This window comes from Acomys russatus, chromosome 17 (assembly GCF_903995435.1).
Source record: "Acomys russatus chromosome 17, mAcoRus1.1, whole genome shotgun sequence".
Taxonomy (NCBI): Eukaryota; Metazoa; Chordata; class Mammalia; order Rodentia; family Muridae; genus Acomys; species Acomys russatus.
The window spans coordinates 45,363,136-45,382,045 of record NC_067153.1 but is presented as its reverse complement, the minus strand read 5'-3'; the positions used below and the strand labels follow the sequence as shown (position 1 = coordinate 45,382,045).

The 18,910-nt window shown below is 42.1% G+C and overlaps 1 protein-coding gene across 5 annotated transcripts in view; it reads left to right on the top strand.

The window, feature by feature from the left end:
- Tcf20 (transcription factor 20) overlaps window positions 1-18,910 on the top strand; it is a 162,901-nt gene that overhangs the window by 131,620 nt on the left and 12,371 nt on the right. For all 5 annotated transcript variants that reach the window (XM_051160090.1, XM_051160088.1, XM_051160085.1 and 2 more), the window contains exon 3: window positions 17,489-17,582. In XM_051160090.1, the coding sequence (XP_051016047.1) occupies window positions 17,489-17,582 (94 nt within the window). The remainder of the gene's footprint in view (window positions 1-17,488; window positions 17,583-18,910) is intronic.

Genomic DNA, 18,910 nt, shown 5'->3' with positions numbered 1-18,910 from the left:
GTGCATTACTTTACTGTTTAGCCAAGTGCACTTTGAAGTGGAAATTGATGCTATGGGTACATGCTTTCTCTGAGGGCCTAGCAAAATTTTGATTATAGGAAATGGAAGGAGATACAGGGAAATGCAAGAGAGAAGACAGGACTGCATCTGATACAGTGATGGTCTAGGGTCACATTGCTCCTGATTTGTGAAGTAAGCCAGGTTTGGTAGAGTTATTTGGGCTGTACGTATACGCTTAGGATCTGATGCTTAATTAGAAAACGTTGGCCATACTGCCAAGAAATGAATAAAACGAACTTAGAACTGCCTCATAGTTGTATAGATGTAAATATTTCCAAGCCAACTTGAATCTTAAAAGATAAAGATCCCTTGGATAAAAGTGAGACCCACCACTGCACTGATATTTCATCCCACTTACAGTTTGCCAAAGGGCAAAGAGAAGTAGATGCTAATAGCAGGACATGCTTTCTGGTTAAATACTATTTGTTGAGCAAGTCTCAGGCATGGCCCATTGTGCTGAGTCTGTGGAGGTGTCTGGGCATTTTTATTTTTAGACTTTGAAAACTCTGAAATCTTTTTTTTTTTTTTTTTTTTAAAGATTTATTTATTTTATGTCTATGAGTACACTGTCTTCATGCACAGCAGAAGAGGGCACCAGATGGTATTACAGATGGCTGTGAGCCACCATGTGGTTCCTAAGAATTGAACTCAAGACCTCTGGAAGAGCACAGTGCTCGTAACCACTCAGCCATCTCTCCAGCCCAAACTCTGAAATCTTGGTTCAGATATCAGGCCCCTGTTTTGAGTAAAAGTTACTCAACTTACACAAAACTATTTAAAAATGCTTTAGCAGGGTAATAATTAGAAGCAAAATGATAATTGTTAAATGATTCCTTTTGTTGAATTCAGTAAAAATGAAATCTAGGACTGGAGAGATGGCTCAGAGGTTAGGAGCACTGTCTGGTCTTCCAAAGGTCCTGAGTTCAATTCCCAGCAACCGCATGGTGGCTCACAACCATTTATGATGAGATCTGGTGCCCTCTTTTGGCCTGCTGCCCTACATGCAGGCAGAACACTGTGTACTTAATAAATAAATTTTTTTTTTTTTTTTTTTTAATGAAATCTATTTGTTTTCTGGTTTGAGACCTTGCACCTCCTATCTCAGAAAGCAGACCTGGATGTTTAAATTCACCTGAAGATGAGGCATGGTAACATATGCCTGTTAATCCTAGAACCTGCCAGACTAAGACAAGAGGATTATGGTTTTGAAGATAGCCTAGGCTACATAATGAGACCTTGTCTTAAAAAATTGGTAGACTAGTCAAAACCAAGCAAATACATTGACCTCAAGGTCAGTTCACCTGATATCTTGCCCCCACTTCCTGGTAATAAGTGCTGTTTTGAAACTCATATTTTATTAATACCCGTCCTTACTCCTCTGTCTAAGTCACTGCAGTAGTTGCAGGCCTGGCTGTACCAAGGCTGCAGAGATCAGGTCTCTTGAGGCCTTGCCCAAGTTCGGTTGAGTTTCTTGGTGCATATTTAGACTCACAGGGACCAAAACATTTACATGTATAGATATACATATACACTGTGTGTGCGTGTGTGTGTGTGTGTGTGTGTGTGTGTGTGTGTATGCTGGGTGTGATGGTGCACACCTTTAATCCCAGCACTCAGGGAGGCAGAGGTGGGTGGATCTCTGTGAGTTCAAGGCCAGCCTGGTCTACAAAGTGAGTCCAGAGCAGCCAAAGCTACACAGAGAAACCCTGTGTGTGTGTACAGGTATTCAAGTCTGTAGGTGTTAGTGTCTTTGCTCATCACTATCTGCCTGTTTCTCTGAGCCAGGGTCTCTTCTTGAACTTGGGGTTTATGATTTGGCTAGGTTGGAAGACAGCGAATTCCATTGATCCTCTTGTCTCCATCCTCCTTGGCGCTGGGGATATAGGCATTTGTAGGGCTCACCCACTTCTTATGTGGGTGATGGGATCTAAACTCCAACCCTCATCTATGCAAAGAATTGCTTTTAACTTCTGAGCCATTTCTCCAGCCTCTGAGGTGATCTTTCTGAATTCTAGCACCAAATCCTTATTTCATCCATCCAGCATTTGGTCAGCATCCATTATGTGCCAAGAATAAGTCAGCTCGGGTAAGTGAAATAAAGTTACGTGATGAAGAAAGGGTGGCTGCTTTAGATTGGGACTAGGTAAAGATTTTCTGAGAATCTGATAGGAGAATGATAGAAAAAGAGTCCTTGTTGGGCTCACAGAGGGGGATGGAGCCTGGGAGGTTAGGGAATACGAGGAAATAGCTTTGTTGCAGCAGAGGTGGTTGAAAAAAGAGTACAGTGAGGTTGGAAAGGTAGGAAAGGACTAATGCATCTAGCCTTGAGGACGAGAAATGGAACACAAGTCCACCTGTATGTAGCACCATTCGTTAAGACAGAAAGTACTGGATGAGGAAATGAGGATTTATATCTTGTCTCTGTTGATTAGTTCTAAGATACTTCTTATTTATAAGTTAAGTTCGAAAATTCCAGTTCAAGACTTTCTAAAGGATGGTTCCCTAATTTTTTTCAGCTGAATGGCACTGTAGCTTAGCGTAGGTCACACCAGTGTAAGTGCTGTGAGTTTGTGTAAGCACTAAGCAGCTCACCTGATTTGGGAAGGGTGCATGGGAAAGGCCTCAGGCCTGAACCACACCCAGGCTTGCTGCTATTGGAGTGACTTGAGTAGATGGAAGATTGTCAGGAGAAATCGGCATACATCAAGATCCACAGCCTCTTGCTTTCCCAGGCCCTTCCACTACTCTCAGAAGCTTGTGATCCACCAAGAACGTGCTTTTGGCTTTTAAAATGACCAGCCTCTTCTGGTTTTCTCACTGTCATTCCCTTACTCTCCCACGTGCATTCATCTCAGATAGATGCAAAGTCTCTGTCAATTAGCCTGTAGACCATGCTCTCCCTCTTCAGGAGACACCTGCCTCACCTGCCTTAGACCAGGCTACACGAGTCCACAAGTGAAGAACGTGTTGCACCAGCAGCCATGGTTTATTCTTTCCTTCTCTCCTCTCCCTCCTTCCCTTCCTTTCTGTGGTTGTTGATAGGTGTCATTGTAAAGTTGTTTTAGCTTAAGGTCCTGGCAAGGCTGGGCTTGGCCTTTCTCATCAAACACTTCTCAGTAATGGAATCTTGATGAATCTGGCATTTTGTCCTTCCAGACTTTTATTATTCCCACCTCTTTGAAAAAGGGGGGGGGACTGTTTAGGTAAATGTGGACAAGATCTCATTGTTCAGTTCTAGAAGACCATGTTCAAGCCTTTCTAGATTAGTTCTAGAGAACTCAGACACTGTCCAGATATACCCCCTGTGCTACTTCCATCAGTGAGCACCAAGTGTGGCCCTCAGTGTCTTGAATTTGATCTCTTAGTTCATTGGTATATTTTTAATTTTGACTGTTTGGCTATTTTCTTTTTTAATTATTTTATTTGCATTGGTGTTTTGCTTGCATGTATGTCTATGAGAGGGTGTTGGATCCTCTGGAACTAGAGTTACAGACAGGTGTGAACTGCCATGTGGGTGATGGGACTTGAATTCAGGACCTCTGGAAGAACAGACAGTGGTGCTCTTAACCGCTGAGCCATCTCTCCAGCTCCCAACTGTTTGGCTATTTGCATCTTCTACTTTTTTTTTTTTTTTTTTTTAATCCCATTTATAAAAGAAAACTTACACTATGGCACCATCTTACTGTAGCATTGATTCTGTTGCCCAGGGCCAGAAGGAAAGAGCGTGAACGCCCTGGGATTTACTAACAGTCTTTGAAGACAGTAGAGGAATCACTCCTCAGTGATTACAGAACTTTAGAGACTTCAGATTAGCCTTCTCCACACCTTCTTCTAGGAATTGATTTCTTGGAAAATGATAATGTCTTACAGCCTCTCACCCTACCTCTTATCCTGAAAAATTATACAAGAACTACCCTTTTAGGTTGTTGGGTGAATGAAATTTGTCTTGACAGTGAGTAGACACTAAAAAATTGAGCATGGGAGGCACACAGGGCGGCATGTACTTAGAGTCCTCCCAGTGTTTAGACTGAAGCAGAAGACATAGTGAAGGCCAGGCTAGCCGTGAGCTGCGTTATGAGTTCTAGGCCAGCCTGGCCTACATGTGAGGACTGTCTCAAAAACAAATGAACAGGGTGGTTCAGTAAAAAGCTTACTGTGCAACATAGCATGAGGACTTGAGTTTGGATCTTGAGCAACCACATAAAAAGCTGAGTGCAGCAGCATGAGCCTGGAGTCCCAGTGCTGATCTTAGAGGCTTGATAGTCATCCAGTCGCATGGAACTCTAGTGAGTTCCAGATTCAGTGAGAGACTTTGCCTTTAAAAATAAGATGGAGAAGGGCTAGAGAGCTGGCCCAGTGTTTAAAGCACTGGCTGTTCTTCCAGAAGACCCACATTGATTCCTACAAGGCTGCTCACAAGTATCTGTAACTTGACTCTCTGTGGATCAGATGCCCACCCCACTCCCACTACCCCAAGAAAAGATGAGGAAAAAGACACTAGATGTTGACCTCTTTCTGTCCCAATACATGCATGTATGTACAAACAAACAGCCATGCACTATACATCCAAATGAAAGAAACAAAATAGTGGAGGTGGGAGAGAAACACTTGAATCATTCCATTTCTGACCTCATCATATTGCTTATAGGTTTGGATTTTCTTCACCTATTGAGATACTTTTGTCCTCTCACTTACCCTCTTCTTCCTGGGAGAATCTAAAACAGAATGTGGTGTAATGGATTGAGCCTGTAATCATTACCCTTGAAGCGGAACGGTCTCCCAGTGTTGTATCCTTAGTCTACATTTGTAACACACCTTTCACCTTGGGCAGGGCAGCTACAAGTAACAAAATCATACTTTGAGAAAAACTGAGGTTTCGTTTCAGAGTTGGTCATAGACCTGAGCAGGATACAGCTCTTGAAGATGAGCCAAGCTTTGCCTTCCAGTACAAGTTAGCAGGAATAAGAATACCTGTGGAGTTAGAGTGATCTGAAATGTGCTGAATGGGACCTTCTCCAAGGCCTGGCTAGGAGGCTGGAGGCAGTGGTTAACCTTGGGTTGTGAAAACCATGATCTGGGCAGTTTTTTACTAACAGTAGCTTAATATGCTACCATTCCCATATGGTTGAGTGTCCCCCAACATTTCAGTGTTGAAATTTAATTCTGACTGTGAAGTACAGAGAGGATGGAAGCTCATTTCATGTATGTTATTTAAGGGCAGCCTTCTTAGGGGATGATTAGGTTTCAGCAGGCCTTAGGGTGATTCCTCCATGATTAAATTCCTGGTAGCTTTATTCATCTCCAAAGCCATAAACATAAATAAGTTCCTTTCTGCTGGAACTTTGCTATTCTTTGAATAGAGTGGCTTTGCTTGGCAGGACCTTGACCTATAAAGTCTTATTCAATTGATAGTATAGATGAGAGTATTGGGGAGACAGACAGAGGCCTGGGCAAGAAACGGGGCATTACACTATGACATACAGTTTGTAAAAAAATAAAATAATAATAATAACAACAACAATAATAATGGCGAGCCGGGCGTGGTGGCGCACGCCTTTAATCCCAGCACTCGGGAGGCAGAGGCAGGCGGATCGCTGTGAGTTCGAGGCCAGCCTGGTCTGCGAAGTGAGTCCAGGACAGGCAAGACTACACAGAGAAACCCTGTCTCGAAAAACAAAAACAACAACAACAACAACAACAACAACAACAACAAAACAATAATAATGGCTCTTAGTACAGAAGGTTGGGACCAGTTTTGGAGGTTTGTGTTTCAATAGGATCATCACTGGTTAGAAATCTTATTAGAAGTGCCTGATTGTGGCAAATAGTATGTCAAATCATGAGCATTTTTATTTGGGTGCCTCACAGATAAGCAGTTTAGTAATTGGTTTTCTCTGTATGTATACTGAGCTCAGAGGTAGGCTGAGCCCTAGAGAGAAGCAGTGCTATGAAGAGTCACTAGCACAAAATATAACCATTCCTTTCATCCAGCCAGTACAATGTTTGACAAGTAAAATAAAAACATGTAACTTAGACTACAAGGCTTTAAGCTCTTGTCTATAAGATGCATTTCTACACTTCAGAAGATGGAGACCAGGTTGGATTGGAGGGTGATTTGTAAAGTGGTCTACTTCTAGTCATGCTGTCCCACAACACACTCCTTTGTGGATGTAAACATTTTTACAGGTCACACACAAAACATTTACCTATGCTCAGTCATCTTGCTTTATCTCAGGGCTGCTGCAGATTTTTGCTCTTGCTGGGTTCAGCCTTTTCTCGGGTTTGCAGAGGGAAAATGCTAATTACTGTCTTTTTTAAAAAATAGTTTTATTTAATTTTAATTTGTGTGTGTTGGTGTGAGAGTGTCAGATCTTGGAGTTACAGACAGTTGTGAGCTGCCATGTGGATGCTGGGAATTGAACCCTGGGTCCTTTCAAAGAGCAGGCAGTGCTCTTAACCACTGAGCCATCTCTCAACCCCACTAATTACTGTCTTAAACCTAATCCTGGCTCAGAACTTCTAAGCCCCTCCTTTCTAATCTCTTAACACAAATCCCTTTTCTTTCTTTTTTTTTTTTTTTTTAATATTTATTTATTTATTTACTATGTATACAGTGTTCTGCCTGCATGTACACCTACAGGCCAGAAGAGGACACTAGATCACATTATAGATGGTTGTGAGCCACCATGTGGTTGCTGGGAATTGAACTCAGGACCTCTGGAAGAGCAGCCAGTGCTCTTAACCTCTGAGCCATCTCTCCAGGCCCAAATCCCTTTTCTTAACATTAGAAAAAGCTTCCTTAGACAAAACATTTTCAGGGAATTTATATGATTTTCTTTTTGATTATAAAAGACACCTCTGGTTAAAATTATTTTAATAAGGTATATACAGCTGTGGGTAAGATAAAATACAAACCAACTAAAAAACAAGCCAGCTGGGTAGTCCACAGAACATCACTAGCGAAGCTTGTGCTAACATGTAATAATTATAGTTCTGACAGTGTATTAGCATAAGAATATGGGTACACTTTGTGCAAGAAAAGCGTTAAAGCAAGCCTCGTGAGTAATGTCTTAATACCTAAAAGGAATAGAGAATAGATTTAACTTAAATTGTTGTAAGAGGATGCATTTTGTTTATGAGATTGCTTTGTTTTGCCTCCTTAAATTATTATTGCTGATCCTGAAGACTAAAACTGCAGAGAATTAGTGTTAGGGAATTGCAGAGATTTTAAACCCACAGCAAGTGGCCAGGACCTTTGCCTGTTACAATGACAGCTGAAGTTCAGCCCACGTGTGAGCTTTCCCCTTTATGGAAAACTTGTTAGGAATAATTACTGCTACCATAGTTTCATATGTTTCTTTATCATCATCTGTCATGTTCACTAAAGCAAGATGACAGAGCATAGGTTAAAAACATTGTGTGTGACCTGTAAAAATGTTTACATCCCCAAAGGAGTGTGTTGTGGGACAGTATGACTGGGGTTAGCCTAATACTAGAAGTAGACCACTTTACAAATCACCCTCCCATCCAACCTGGTCTTCAGCTGCTGAACCGGAAAGTAGCAGAAAATGACTAGAAGTGCTACTGTTAGAGCTTTTGTTGTCCCCCGCCCCTCCCCTTTTGGCCTTTATATGAGGAGTCACTTAGGAGTGTCCTACGTGGCTCCCTCCTCCCCTAGGGGATTGGGGGTGGGTTCGAGACAGGGTTTCTCTGTGTAGCCTGGGCCTTCCTGGAACTCTGTAGACCAAGCTTTCCTTAAACTCAGAGAGATCTGCCTGCCTCTGCCTCCCAAGTGCTGGGCCCTGCTTTGTGGCCTGTTTTTTTTTTTTTTTTTTTTTTTTTTTTTAAAAGGTTTTTTGCTCTTCATTGTAGTAAGCATGTTTAGAGTTTTTTGTTTTGCCTTAACCAATGTCCTTATATAATATAACAAGGTCCCCTTTAATTTTCTCAGCTGGATATTTATCTCCATGTTACTGACTTACAGACAGACAGACACACCAGGCTTGTCCTTAAAGCAGGGTCTCACTTTGTGATCTAACTGTAGGCTAGGCTGGCCTCAAACTCAGAGATCCACCTTTCTACACCATCACACCCAGCTATTATCCTAGGAACCTCTTAACCATTTGTGTTATTTAGCTCAAATAAACCACAGTTGATATTTTTCTTTGCCTCCAGAACATTCTGTGAGTTTACTGTGGATTCATTGAGTGTGATTTTGGCTCCTTGTTTCAGCCTCTGCACATAAATATAAAGTAAAAATGTTATTGCATGAATAAAAAAAGATTATATTTTATATTTACAGAAATGATATAATCAGTTCATGAAACTTGAATAAAGAGGAAAGTTTGCAAGAATAAAGGAACCGCATAAGGGTTACATCCCAAGGAACAGCTGCTGAGAAGGGCCAAGTCCTTTCTATATTCCATAGACTAATTTGGATTTTGTGATTCTATGAAGAAGTATCAGGCCTGCAGGTGGTGGTGCATGCCTTTAATCACAACACTTAGGAGGCAGGGCAGGCCAGCCTGGTCTACAGAGCGAGTCTAGGACAGCCAAGGATACACAAAGAAACCCTGTCTCAATAAACAAGAAAGAAGCAATAAGGAGCATCACTATGGTCTGTTTACCCCTTTAGTCGTCACAACTATTGCAAGCACAACACACACTTTATTGTCATGTTTGCTTATTGATGGAAATCTAGGTTTGTAAAGCAGCAGCAGCAACATCAGCAAAAAAGCTATCCTGTGTCTTAGACCTAATAACTTCCTGTTGTTTGTTTGCTCAATGATAAAATCCATTGTCTAAGTTGTGTATTATAAATACATTCTTACCTGATCAAGGTTATAGCTAAGTTCTGCTGTACTGGTAGATAAAGTACAGAAATTTTGGAAAGATTGAAGGGAAAAAGTCTTCTAACTGCACTGAACATTCTGACTTTACTGTAAACTGAAGGTAGGCCATTACTATGGACAGAGACAATACAGAGGGAATTAGGGCACATGCTCTCCTTTTGGACCAGACTGGAGGCCAGGAACATAACTGAGAGATGCTGCCAGGGTAGCTGTGCTCTAACTTGGATTTTGATCCTACTTTCTGCGTTTTGCACTATTTCTGGAGCCAGCTACACCCTCTAGCTGCCACTCCCTTAGCCAGAGACATTAGCTGTGGGCAGGTTTATAATACAGTTTGAAAAGCTTTCCCAAGGGAATACTTTTCAGCTTCAGTAGCACAACCTTTTTGGATGTATATCCTAGTGGCCTCGAGCTAGCCTGCCTCCCTCAGGGTGGGATTACAGACATATGCCACTATGCCCAGACAGATTGGTTTTCCTTTCAAAATAATTACACTTATTTATGATTTCTATGTGTATTGATGGATGTGTGCTGTAGCATGCATGTGGGAGTCAGAGGACAACTTGCAGGAAGAGTTTGTTCTCTCCTTCCATGTGATGTGGGTCCAGACCCAGAACCATTTTTTTGATGAAAGGTTTTGTAGGAGTCAGGGTGGTAGTTCAGATTGACAGTTTTATTAAGAGATTATTTCTGGCCTGGAGAGATGGCTCAGTGGTTAATAGCACTGTCTGCTCTTCAGAGGTCCTGAGTTCAATTCCCAGCAACCACAACCATCTATAATGTGATCTAATACTCTCTTCTAATGTGGAGGTGTACATGCAGATGCAGATAGAGTACTCATATACATAAAAACATATAAATAATAAATAATCTTTTAAAAGAGATTGTTTCTATCTTGTTCTGTGTGTTTTGTTTTGTTTTGTTACCTTTTTAGATAAGGTTTCTTGCTCTGTAAGTCAGGCTGGCCAAACTTGAAATTCTGCCTTCTGATTTCAGAGAGTACAGGTGTGCCGCCACAATGGGCTTTAGTTTTTGAAAGGTAATGGTTAGATTAAAACTCGTGTTTTTGGGTCTTTGTGGGAAGCAGAGGACTTTGAAAAGGCAGGAATTGGTAGTTTGTGGTACATCTCATCCTTTGGCCCTGGTGGCAGCAGTATCTTGAGAAACAACAGATGGTGCACGATTGGTCTATCTAAGAAGTGCTGTAAGCCTGGGTGGAAGAGTGGCCAGGAGCTGTGGGCAGGACACTGGGGGAGCAGATCTGTTTAATATGTAACTCAAAGACACTGTCTATAGAGCCCGACAGACTGTGTAACTCAGCTTGCTCAGATAGAGCTCAGTAAGCCCTTCGCAAGTTGTTTTTGGACTCCTGGTAATTCAGTTGTTAAGTGTTCGTGTGTATTTCAGTCCCTGTTTAAATGTCTTCAAATGCAAAGTACTTAAAGAGACTTTTTTATTTTTATTTTTAATATATATACAGTGTACAATATTCTGCCTTCATGTGTGCCCACGTGCCAGAAGAGAGCACCAGATCTCAGTATAGATGGTTATGAGCTACTGTGTGTTTGCTGGGAATTGAACTCACGACCTTTGTAAGAACAGACAATGAATGCTCTTAACCTCTGAGCCATGTCTCCAGCTTAAGACTTTAAAAAAAAAAAAAAAAAGTTATTGGTCAAGCATAGAAGACCTGAGAGAGGAAGTCCAATAAAAGTAAATAGTAGTTGGGGGTATGGAGTGACGCTGTCAGGAGCCAACTAGTCTCACCCTTAGAAAGGGGAAACGCTGAGATGTATATAGCTGCCGCACTGACAAAAAAGGCTGTAACTAAAGCGACAGACCTCTACAGTCCATTTTAGGCACTGATCCAGTTTTAGTAGAAAAAAATTAATTAATATATAAATTAATTTGTCTTAATTTAATAGACTATACACCCACCCAATTTTTACTTTAGTAGGTGCCAAGAATATGGCACCTGTACAAAGATATATTTCATGTATTTTATTAATCAAAACAATCCCATGCCATGTAGTTCAGAAGAGTCTTTCAGTGCTTTTAGACTTTATAAGAAAAGTAAAGCAAATGTCTCCATTTTACAAAAGTAAGGTTAATATGGCTTTTGGCCCTCAGCCTTTTTGTTCACTTTACCTCTACTGGTTTAAACCTGAGTAATAGTCAAATTAGAACCTTGTTTAGTCTAAAACATCAGTCAAACCTGGAAACTTTGTCTTAAATACAAAAGTAGGCTTTAACCCCTGAGTGCTGCTGACGTGACTGCTCGCTGATTTCTTAACCACTTACTGCGAAGTATGAGTTCAACTAGAACATCTGTGCACCTGTTGGAACTCTGGCTCCCTTGGCCCCCTGTGTCAGCTGTGATGACTTGGGTATGGTTGTAGGCTGACAAGAGTGTCATGGCACTCCAAGCTTAAACACACTGTGCTCCCAGATGGGACCTTTGATAACTGCTTTAAGGAAGCAAAGACTAAAACATGTACTGCCCTGGCCAACACTTTAAAGCCCTGTGGAAAGAAAATTAATGGGATGAAGAGCTGCATCCCATGACTGTGAAGGATAGTGTAATGCTTTTGAGGAGACCATGTTGCAGCCATGTAGCAGGAGTGCACAGTGAGATCAACAGGTGTTTCTGCCCTAGATAGAGAAGGTATAATTAAGAGAGAATAAACTACTTACTGGTAGCAAAAAATGAATACTTTTTCTACATTTTTCCAGGCATCATCTTTGTAACTAATATTGGAAAAGTCAACTTCATTTGCTCTTAGTTTCCAGTGTGTATTCCTCCCATTCATTCCAACAGCCTGTATTTTCAGTGTGCCTGGTCCCAGTGATGCTAGACCTCCTAGTTTAGGGGATGGATAGACATTACTAAGTAAACACTGTGAGAATGAACGACAACAAACGTATGCTGAACGCTGTGAGATGCAGGGGGACAGTGCAGTCTACAAGGCTTGTGCAGAACTGACGAGCATCGCTGTGCTGATAGTGCTCTGACCCAACTGCTGCAGAGCGCTAGGCTGCTCAAAGATGTTCATTAAGCAGCATGGTTATTCAGGTCGCTGTTAGCTCTCAGAGGGAGTGCTGTTCTGGGCGTGAGGAGTCCTACAGGAGTCTTCATTCGCAGCCTCCCTCAGATAAGGACTAGATGGCTCCTAGTTGATTCAGCCCCTCTACTTTGCCACTTCAAGTCACCAAACCCTGCTTCTTGTGACAAGCACTTGTAAAAGGTCAGGCTGCATGAATGTTAAATCTGCCCAGAAATTAAGACATTTTGTAATTTATTTACATGTTTTTGGTGTCTAGAAATATAAGGGTCTTTTGTTTGTTTATTTCTTTTGTCGGAGTTGCTTGGAAATAATTTCTACTCTTTTTCTATTAAAAGAAAATTAGGACTCCCTGAGCTCTGTCTAATGTTTGACTCTGGTCTCTGCAACTGTTTCCATCAGCTGCTGGGTGAAGCCTCTCAGGAGTTATGCTAGGCTCCTGCCTACAATTATAGCAGAGTAACAGTAATAGTGTCGGGGATTGGTTCTCCCCATGGGATGGGTCTCAAGTATGACCAGTCTTTGGTTGGCCATTCCCTCAATCTGTGTTCCATCTTTGTCCCTGCACATGTTGTAGGCAGTACAAATAATGGGTGGAAGGTTCTGTGGATGGGTTGGTGTCCTTATCTCTCCACTGGAAGTCCTGCCTGGTTACCGGAGGTGGCCACTTCAGGCTTCATATCCCCTGCTGCTAGGAGTCTCAGCTAGGGTGGACCCATAGACTTCCTGGGGCCTCCCCTATCTCAGGTCTGTAGCACATCCCAGAGATGCCCCCACCTCTGTTATCCATTCTCTCACCCTGCCCTTCTTACCCCTGTTCCCCTCTCCATCCCTTCTTCTACCCAGTTCCCTCCCTCCATCCTCCTCCAGTGCCTATTTTATTTCTCCTTCTGAGTGAGAGTCAAGCATCCTCCCTTGGGCCCTCCTTGTTATTTAGCTTCTTTGGGTCTATGGTTTGTAACATGGTTATCCTGAACTTTATGGCTAATATATCCACTTGGTACATGGATATTAGCTTTATGGTAACTGAGTATATACCATACATGTCTTTTGGGGTTTGGGTTACCTCACTCAGGATGATAAAGAAAAGTTCCATTTATTTGCCTGCGAACAATTGGAGGGGCGAGGAGCTTACTCTCTGACTCTGATGCCTCCCTTTGGATCTCATTCCCCTAACTGGGCTGCCTTGTCTGGCCTCAGTGGGAGAGAGTATACCTAATCCTTAATGTGCTAGGGTGATTTGGTATCCATGGAGAGCCTCCCCCTTTTCTGAGGAGAAGAGGGGAGAATTAGGGGGAGTGTTGGGATGGAATGGGAGGAAGAGGGTCTGCGATCTGGATGTAAAGTGACTACATAAATGGAAGGGACAAAAAAATTAAAAATTCATTTCTTTCATCAGTTTAAGCTGTTGTCTGAAGAAAGGCATCTGGGTGTGGTGGCATCATGCCTGAAATCATAGTGTTTGGAAGAGGCAGGTGGACCTTTATGAGTTTGAGACCAGCCTGGCTTACATGGCAAGTTCCAGGCTAGCCAAGGCTACAAAAAGAAAGAAGCGGGTGGGGGTGATTCAAGGCTAGCATGAGCTATATAAGAAGACCCTTTCTCAAAAAGGGGGAGGGGCAGAAGGAAGAAAATAAATAACATTTAGGCACTAACACTGCCCTGAGTCCTCACTGTCCCTAAATTAAAGACATTTGCTATGTAGGGACTTTAATATAATTACAATATGGGAGGATGAACATAAATGTTTCCTTCAGGTAAAACAAAGAATGAAAATATAATTGGAAACTATACTGGCTAAAGTGTAGGTTTGGGTATAGAATGGAGCTTCTATAGAGATAGGTTTTTATGTTGACAGTTGGCACATGGGAGGTACTTTTACTTATTTTTTATATTTGTTTGGAGTTTCTCTTTTGATTGTTTTGTTATGTAGACCAGGCTGGTCTGAAGTACAGAGAGCTGCACCGTGCTGCCTGCCTCATGAGTGCTGGGATTAAAGGCATCCATCAGTCTGTGAGATGTGGGACGGTTGAAGGGAACTGAAAGAAGCATGGCTGGTGAGGAGTGTTAAGCTTGCAGTCAGTAGAAAAAAAGCTACAGTTTTAAGTTCATTGCTCCCTAGCTGTGTGATCTTAGCAGGCCCCTTTGCTTTAGTTTCTGCTTCTTTAACCGGAAAAAAAGAACATTGAAAGCAGACCCAGTGTGCAGCCTTTGGGGATCTTGTGATGACAAACTGACTTCATGAAAAGGAAATGAAATGGTAGTTTTTCCCATGAGGGAGAAATTTATTGCATTAGAGGATGTACAAGAATAATGAGCAGTCACTTCTGTGTCACCGTGAGCTTCTCGAGAATTCCGATGTACCTTGTGCTTGGTAGCTACCACACACCTGTTACTTATGTTCTGCTGAGTGCCTCTTGCTGCATTCAGTGGTCATCTAGGCTCTGTTCCCTTGCTGGAAGCTTAGAGAAGGTGTGTACCTGTCCTTTTTGAGCTGTAACTGCCTACGTGTATTCTTTGGCTTTGGCCCTTTCTTCTAGCTTCAAAGTCAGTGGGAGCACATGACCCTGATCCCATTTCCACATCTCGGAACTCCACAGCTCTGCCCCACTCTTAAGAATTTTTTATTTTTAATCAATGTGTGTGTTGTAAATACATCTATCCCCAGATAATTAGTACGCTTTCCCCCGTCTTGAGACTTACCACTTCCACAAAGTAGTAAAGGTCTCTGATTCTGGGGATTCAGATGAACATCATTGGAGGCCTCAGTTCTGCCCTCATACCTATAATTTTTACATTGCTGTATAAGGTATACAGAAGTCTAGTAGATAAAACACTAAATGGCTCTCAGAAAACATGGATTCTAGCCAGTCATTGTGGGTCTATGTTCAAGTTAAGGAGCTGATTAATGGTTTTGAATCTGACTGTGTACTCCAGTTGCTTAGAGTGAGAATTTGCCCTCCTAGCTTAACTGCTTTGGTGCTCCTCATCTTCAGACTACAGTTTTGAGAAGCACTGAACAAAGCCATCTATAAAATGCCTTCTCTGAGGACATGATTACCTGTGTAGGATGTCTCTTTGGATGGAATGTATAGTCAATTTATTGCACTTTTAAGTTTTTTATTTTACCTATATGAGTGTTTTGGCTACATGTTTGTGTGTGTACCTTATTAATGCCTGGTGCCCCAGGAAGTCAGAATAAGGTATTGCATCCCCTGGGACTCCAGATCTGGTGTTAGTACTGGCTGTGAGCCACCATATGGGTGCTGGGAACCTGATACCGTCTGGGAGAGTAACAAATGTTCTTGACCACTAATTCATCTCTCCAGCTTCCGTATCATGTTTTTTAGTTGAAAGAAGCAAATATCATTTACTGATGGAATTTCCTGATGAGTGATGAGTTTGCAGTCTTCATGAAAAAGACAGGACATGTAGTCTGGGTTGTTGGGGAGCAGGTTTCTTTGAGAGATCCTGCAAGTGACAAAGCAGTTGAGGTAGGAAGGGAACAGGTATCCATGTCCCAGCCCCTGTCTTCTCTGTCCTCATCTGTAAATGAGTGGTAACAAGGCCAGTCTATGGGTGATTGCTCAATTTTTGGTCTGTACAACATGTAGTGTGCCATTGGCCTATAATGACACAGCAGCAGTTCTGATCCAGCCAGTCTGTCTGGTCCTATAACAAGTCTGGAGATGGGCAGTCCTTGGTTGTGTTAGTGCTCTGCAGTGCCACAATGAGTCCAAGCCTCTCATCTTCCCACTTGAAGATGGGCTGGCTTTGTCAGGATTATCTTGTGTTGACTAGATGATTGTCACAGATTCTGTTATACTCAAGGGAGGCTGAGCAAGATGGTCTGATTTTCTGGTTGGTTGGTTGGTTGGTTGGTTTTGTTTTGAGACAGGGTCTCATTGTGTAGCCCTGGCTATTCTGGAACTCACTATGTACACCAGGCTGGCCTGAAATTCACAGAGATGTGCCTGCCTCTGCCTCCAGAATGGTGATGGTTTCCATCTTGTCCATATTTAAAGCAAAACTTTTCCAGAAGCCCTTTTGCTTATAGACTTTCAAAAGCATTTGATGTAGCCATTCGTCAATGGTTACCGTGAACTAAGAGTCATCCTCCAGCATGGAGAGGGCCTGAAACTCAAGCCCTCTGGATAAATGAGTGCTTGGGTACGTTGAATAAGAAAGGTAGATAGTAGAAAGAGCTGACAGTCTGCCACTTACAGATTGGCCATCCTGTTTCTTTGGTTGGTGATGAGGCTGTTTTTCCTGAAGGAGGCATAGACCGTAGATAACCTGGAGATTTTGCAAATGCTCTTAACTGTCCTTGCTTTACTCCAGGCTAAAAAAAAAAAAAAAAAAAAAAAAAATCTTTGCTTTCTTCTCATAGGTGAAAGGATACATGATAAGCATTTACTGATTATTGACACCCAAAAGGATCTTGGTCTTCTAAGAAGGAGTCATAAGGTCTTGGCATCTTTTGTCTCCAAGAGACATTCTTAGCTGTGACCTAATGCTAGGTCCTGACCCTCTGTACTTTACCTATCCGACCTGTACAGTGGACATTGCAGGTCCCACCAGGTGAATGCATTAATCCACATTCATAGCTATTTCATCCTGACAGAATGGTGAACATTTAGGCTCCACAGTTGCCAGCATTTCAGGAGCTCAGCCAGCTCAGATGTGAGGGTTTAAGGAGTGCCTATTTTATTTTTCATAGAAATAGGAACCAGCATCTGTGTCTCCTCATAGTCTTCCTGGTGGGTCATGGCCTGCATTTTTCTTCGGTAGAGCCACATGTGGTTGCATTTTGGTAATGTTGCTTGGATGGACGGGATGAGTACACACAGCACCCTGCTTTAATAAGAAAATGTGACCACAGAAGGAGGCGCACTGCAATTAGAGAATAGTATCTCACTTGGCCAGAAATTCATGGCAGATTTCCTAGTACATTTAAAATAGGATTCATGTATAAAAATACCATTTACTTACAAGAACCCATATTTTCTGGAAAGAAAAATATACTTGTATTGGACATTTGGGATAAGTAGATCAAAATTAAAAATAAAATCTTAAATAGAAGAGCTAGAACTAAATTCCACTACCTTACCTCTCCTCCTACACAAGATCTTTATGGCAGAAATAGAAGCAGGATCTACAGGCAGCACATAATAGCAGAGAGGAATTTGCCAGTAGAGCATGGGAACGGGTAAAACAGGTAGGTCTGGGTGTCACACCCACTGGTGTGTCTACCGCATACTATATAGTATCACTTACTTGCCTTGGTGTGCTGTTTGATTTGAGGTCATTTATGAGCCTGGCCTTAAAACAGTCTGCTAGATCTCTTCCATGGTGTAGTCAGCAAGTGGTGGTGAGAGATCGACCAACCCATCCTACCACTGCAGATTCCTCCCACCACAAAAGCCATGCTGAGGTCTAACATGAGGGAAAAGGAAGGCCTGTAAGAGAGCCACTGGTCTGGAATTACTGACATTCCAATTTCTTCTTTTTCAGAAATGCTCCCACTGCCAGGATGCTGGCGCTACTTTGGGCTGCTACAACAAAGGCTGCTCCTTCCGATACCATTACCCGTGTGCCATTGATGCAGGTGAGTTGGACCCACACATCCTTTTTGAGAGCATCCAGAAAGCTAGAAGATACAAATTCATTATCTCCTCTTCTGTATGTTTCTGTTGTCTCCCTTACATCTCTTCTATTTGTAAGTTCTGAAAGAATGTAGAGAGGAAACTACAATGAAGTCATTTAACGTTTAGATTTTCATCACTTTATAAAACATTTATGCCTTCCCCTCCCTCCAGCTCTTGGCAGCGACTGATTCACTTTGTTTCCGTAGATGTGCCTATTACAGACATTTCATATAAATGGAATCATGTGCTAGTTGACATTTTGTGGCTGGGGTTTTCAGTTACAGTTTTCTAAGGTTCATCTATGTAGCAGCAGCATGTATTAGTTCTTCAGTTTCACTGCCAAACTTTATTATTAAGGGTGTGCTGTGTTGGATTTATCTTTCATCAGTGGACGGGCATGAGGTTTGTTTCTACTTTTTCATGGTACCATAGCACAGTCACATACAAGTCTTTTGTATGTTAACTCCAGGTTTAACCTCTGGAGGAACTGCCATATAGTTTTCCAAAGTACATACACATTTTACATTCCCACCAGCAACTGTATTAGGGTTCCATTTTCTCAGTAAGTATCCTTATCAAACATATTTACATGTCTTTATTATCACTGCAGACTAGTCAGTGAGTGTGAAATGCTGTGTTGCTGTAGTTTGATTTTTTTACTTCTCTGACGATGTTGAGCACCATTCTATGTGCTGATTGATAGGCCATTTGCACACCTTCTATGTACTGATAGGCCATTTGCACACCGTCTATTTCAGTTCTTTGCCCATTGTTAAATTGTTTTATTTATTTTGTCTTTATTGTGCAGTACTAAGAAGTCTAAGCATCCCTTACCAGATACATGAATTACAAATATTTTCTTCTGTTCTTTGAGCTTTCTTTCACTTTTCTGAAGGTGTTCTTTGTTTTTGAGACAGGGTCTCATGTAGCCCAAGTGGCTTCAAACTTGCTTATTTAGTCAAAGATGATCTTGAGCTCCTGATCCTCCTGCCTCTGCTTCCATAGTGCTGAGATTACAGGTGTACACCGCCATCCCTAGTTTATGTAATACTGAGGCTAGAACCCAGGGCACCATGCATGTTAGACAAGAGCTCTACCAACTGAGCTACATGCGCAGTAAAAGTTTACTTTTAGTGCTAGGCACAGTGGCACACACCTCTAATCCCAGTACTCGGGGAGGCAGAGGCAGGTGGATCTCTTGAGTTTGAGGCCAGCGTGGTCTTCAAAGCGAGTCCAGGACAGCCAGGGCTACAACACAGAGAAACCCTGTCTTGAAAACAAACAAACA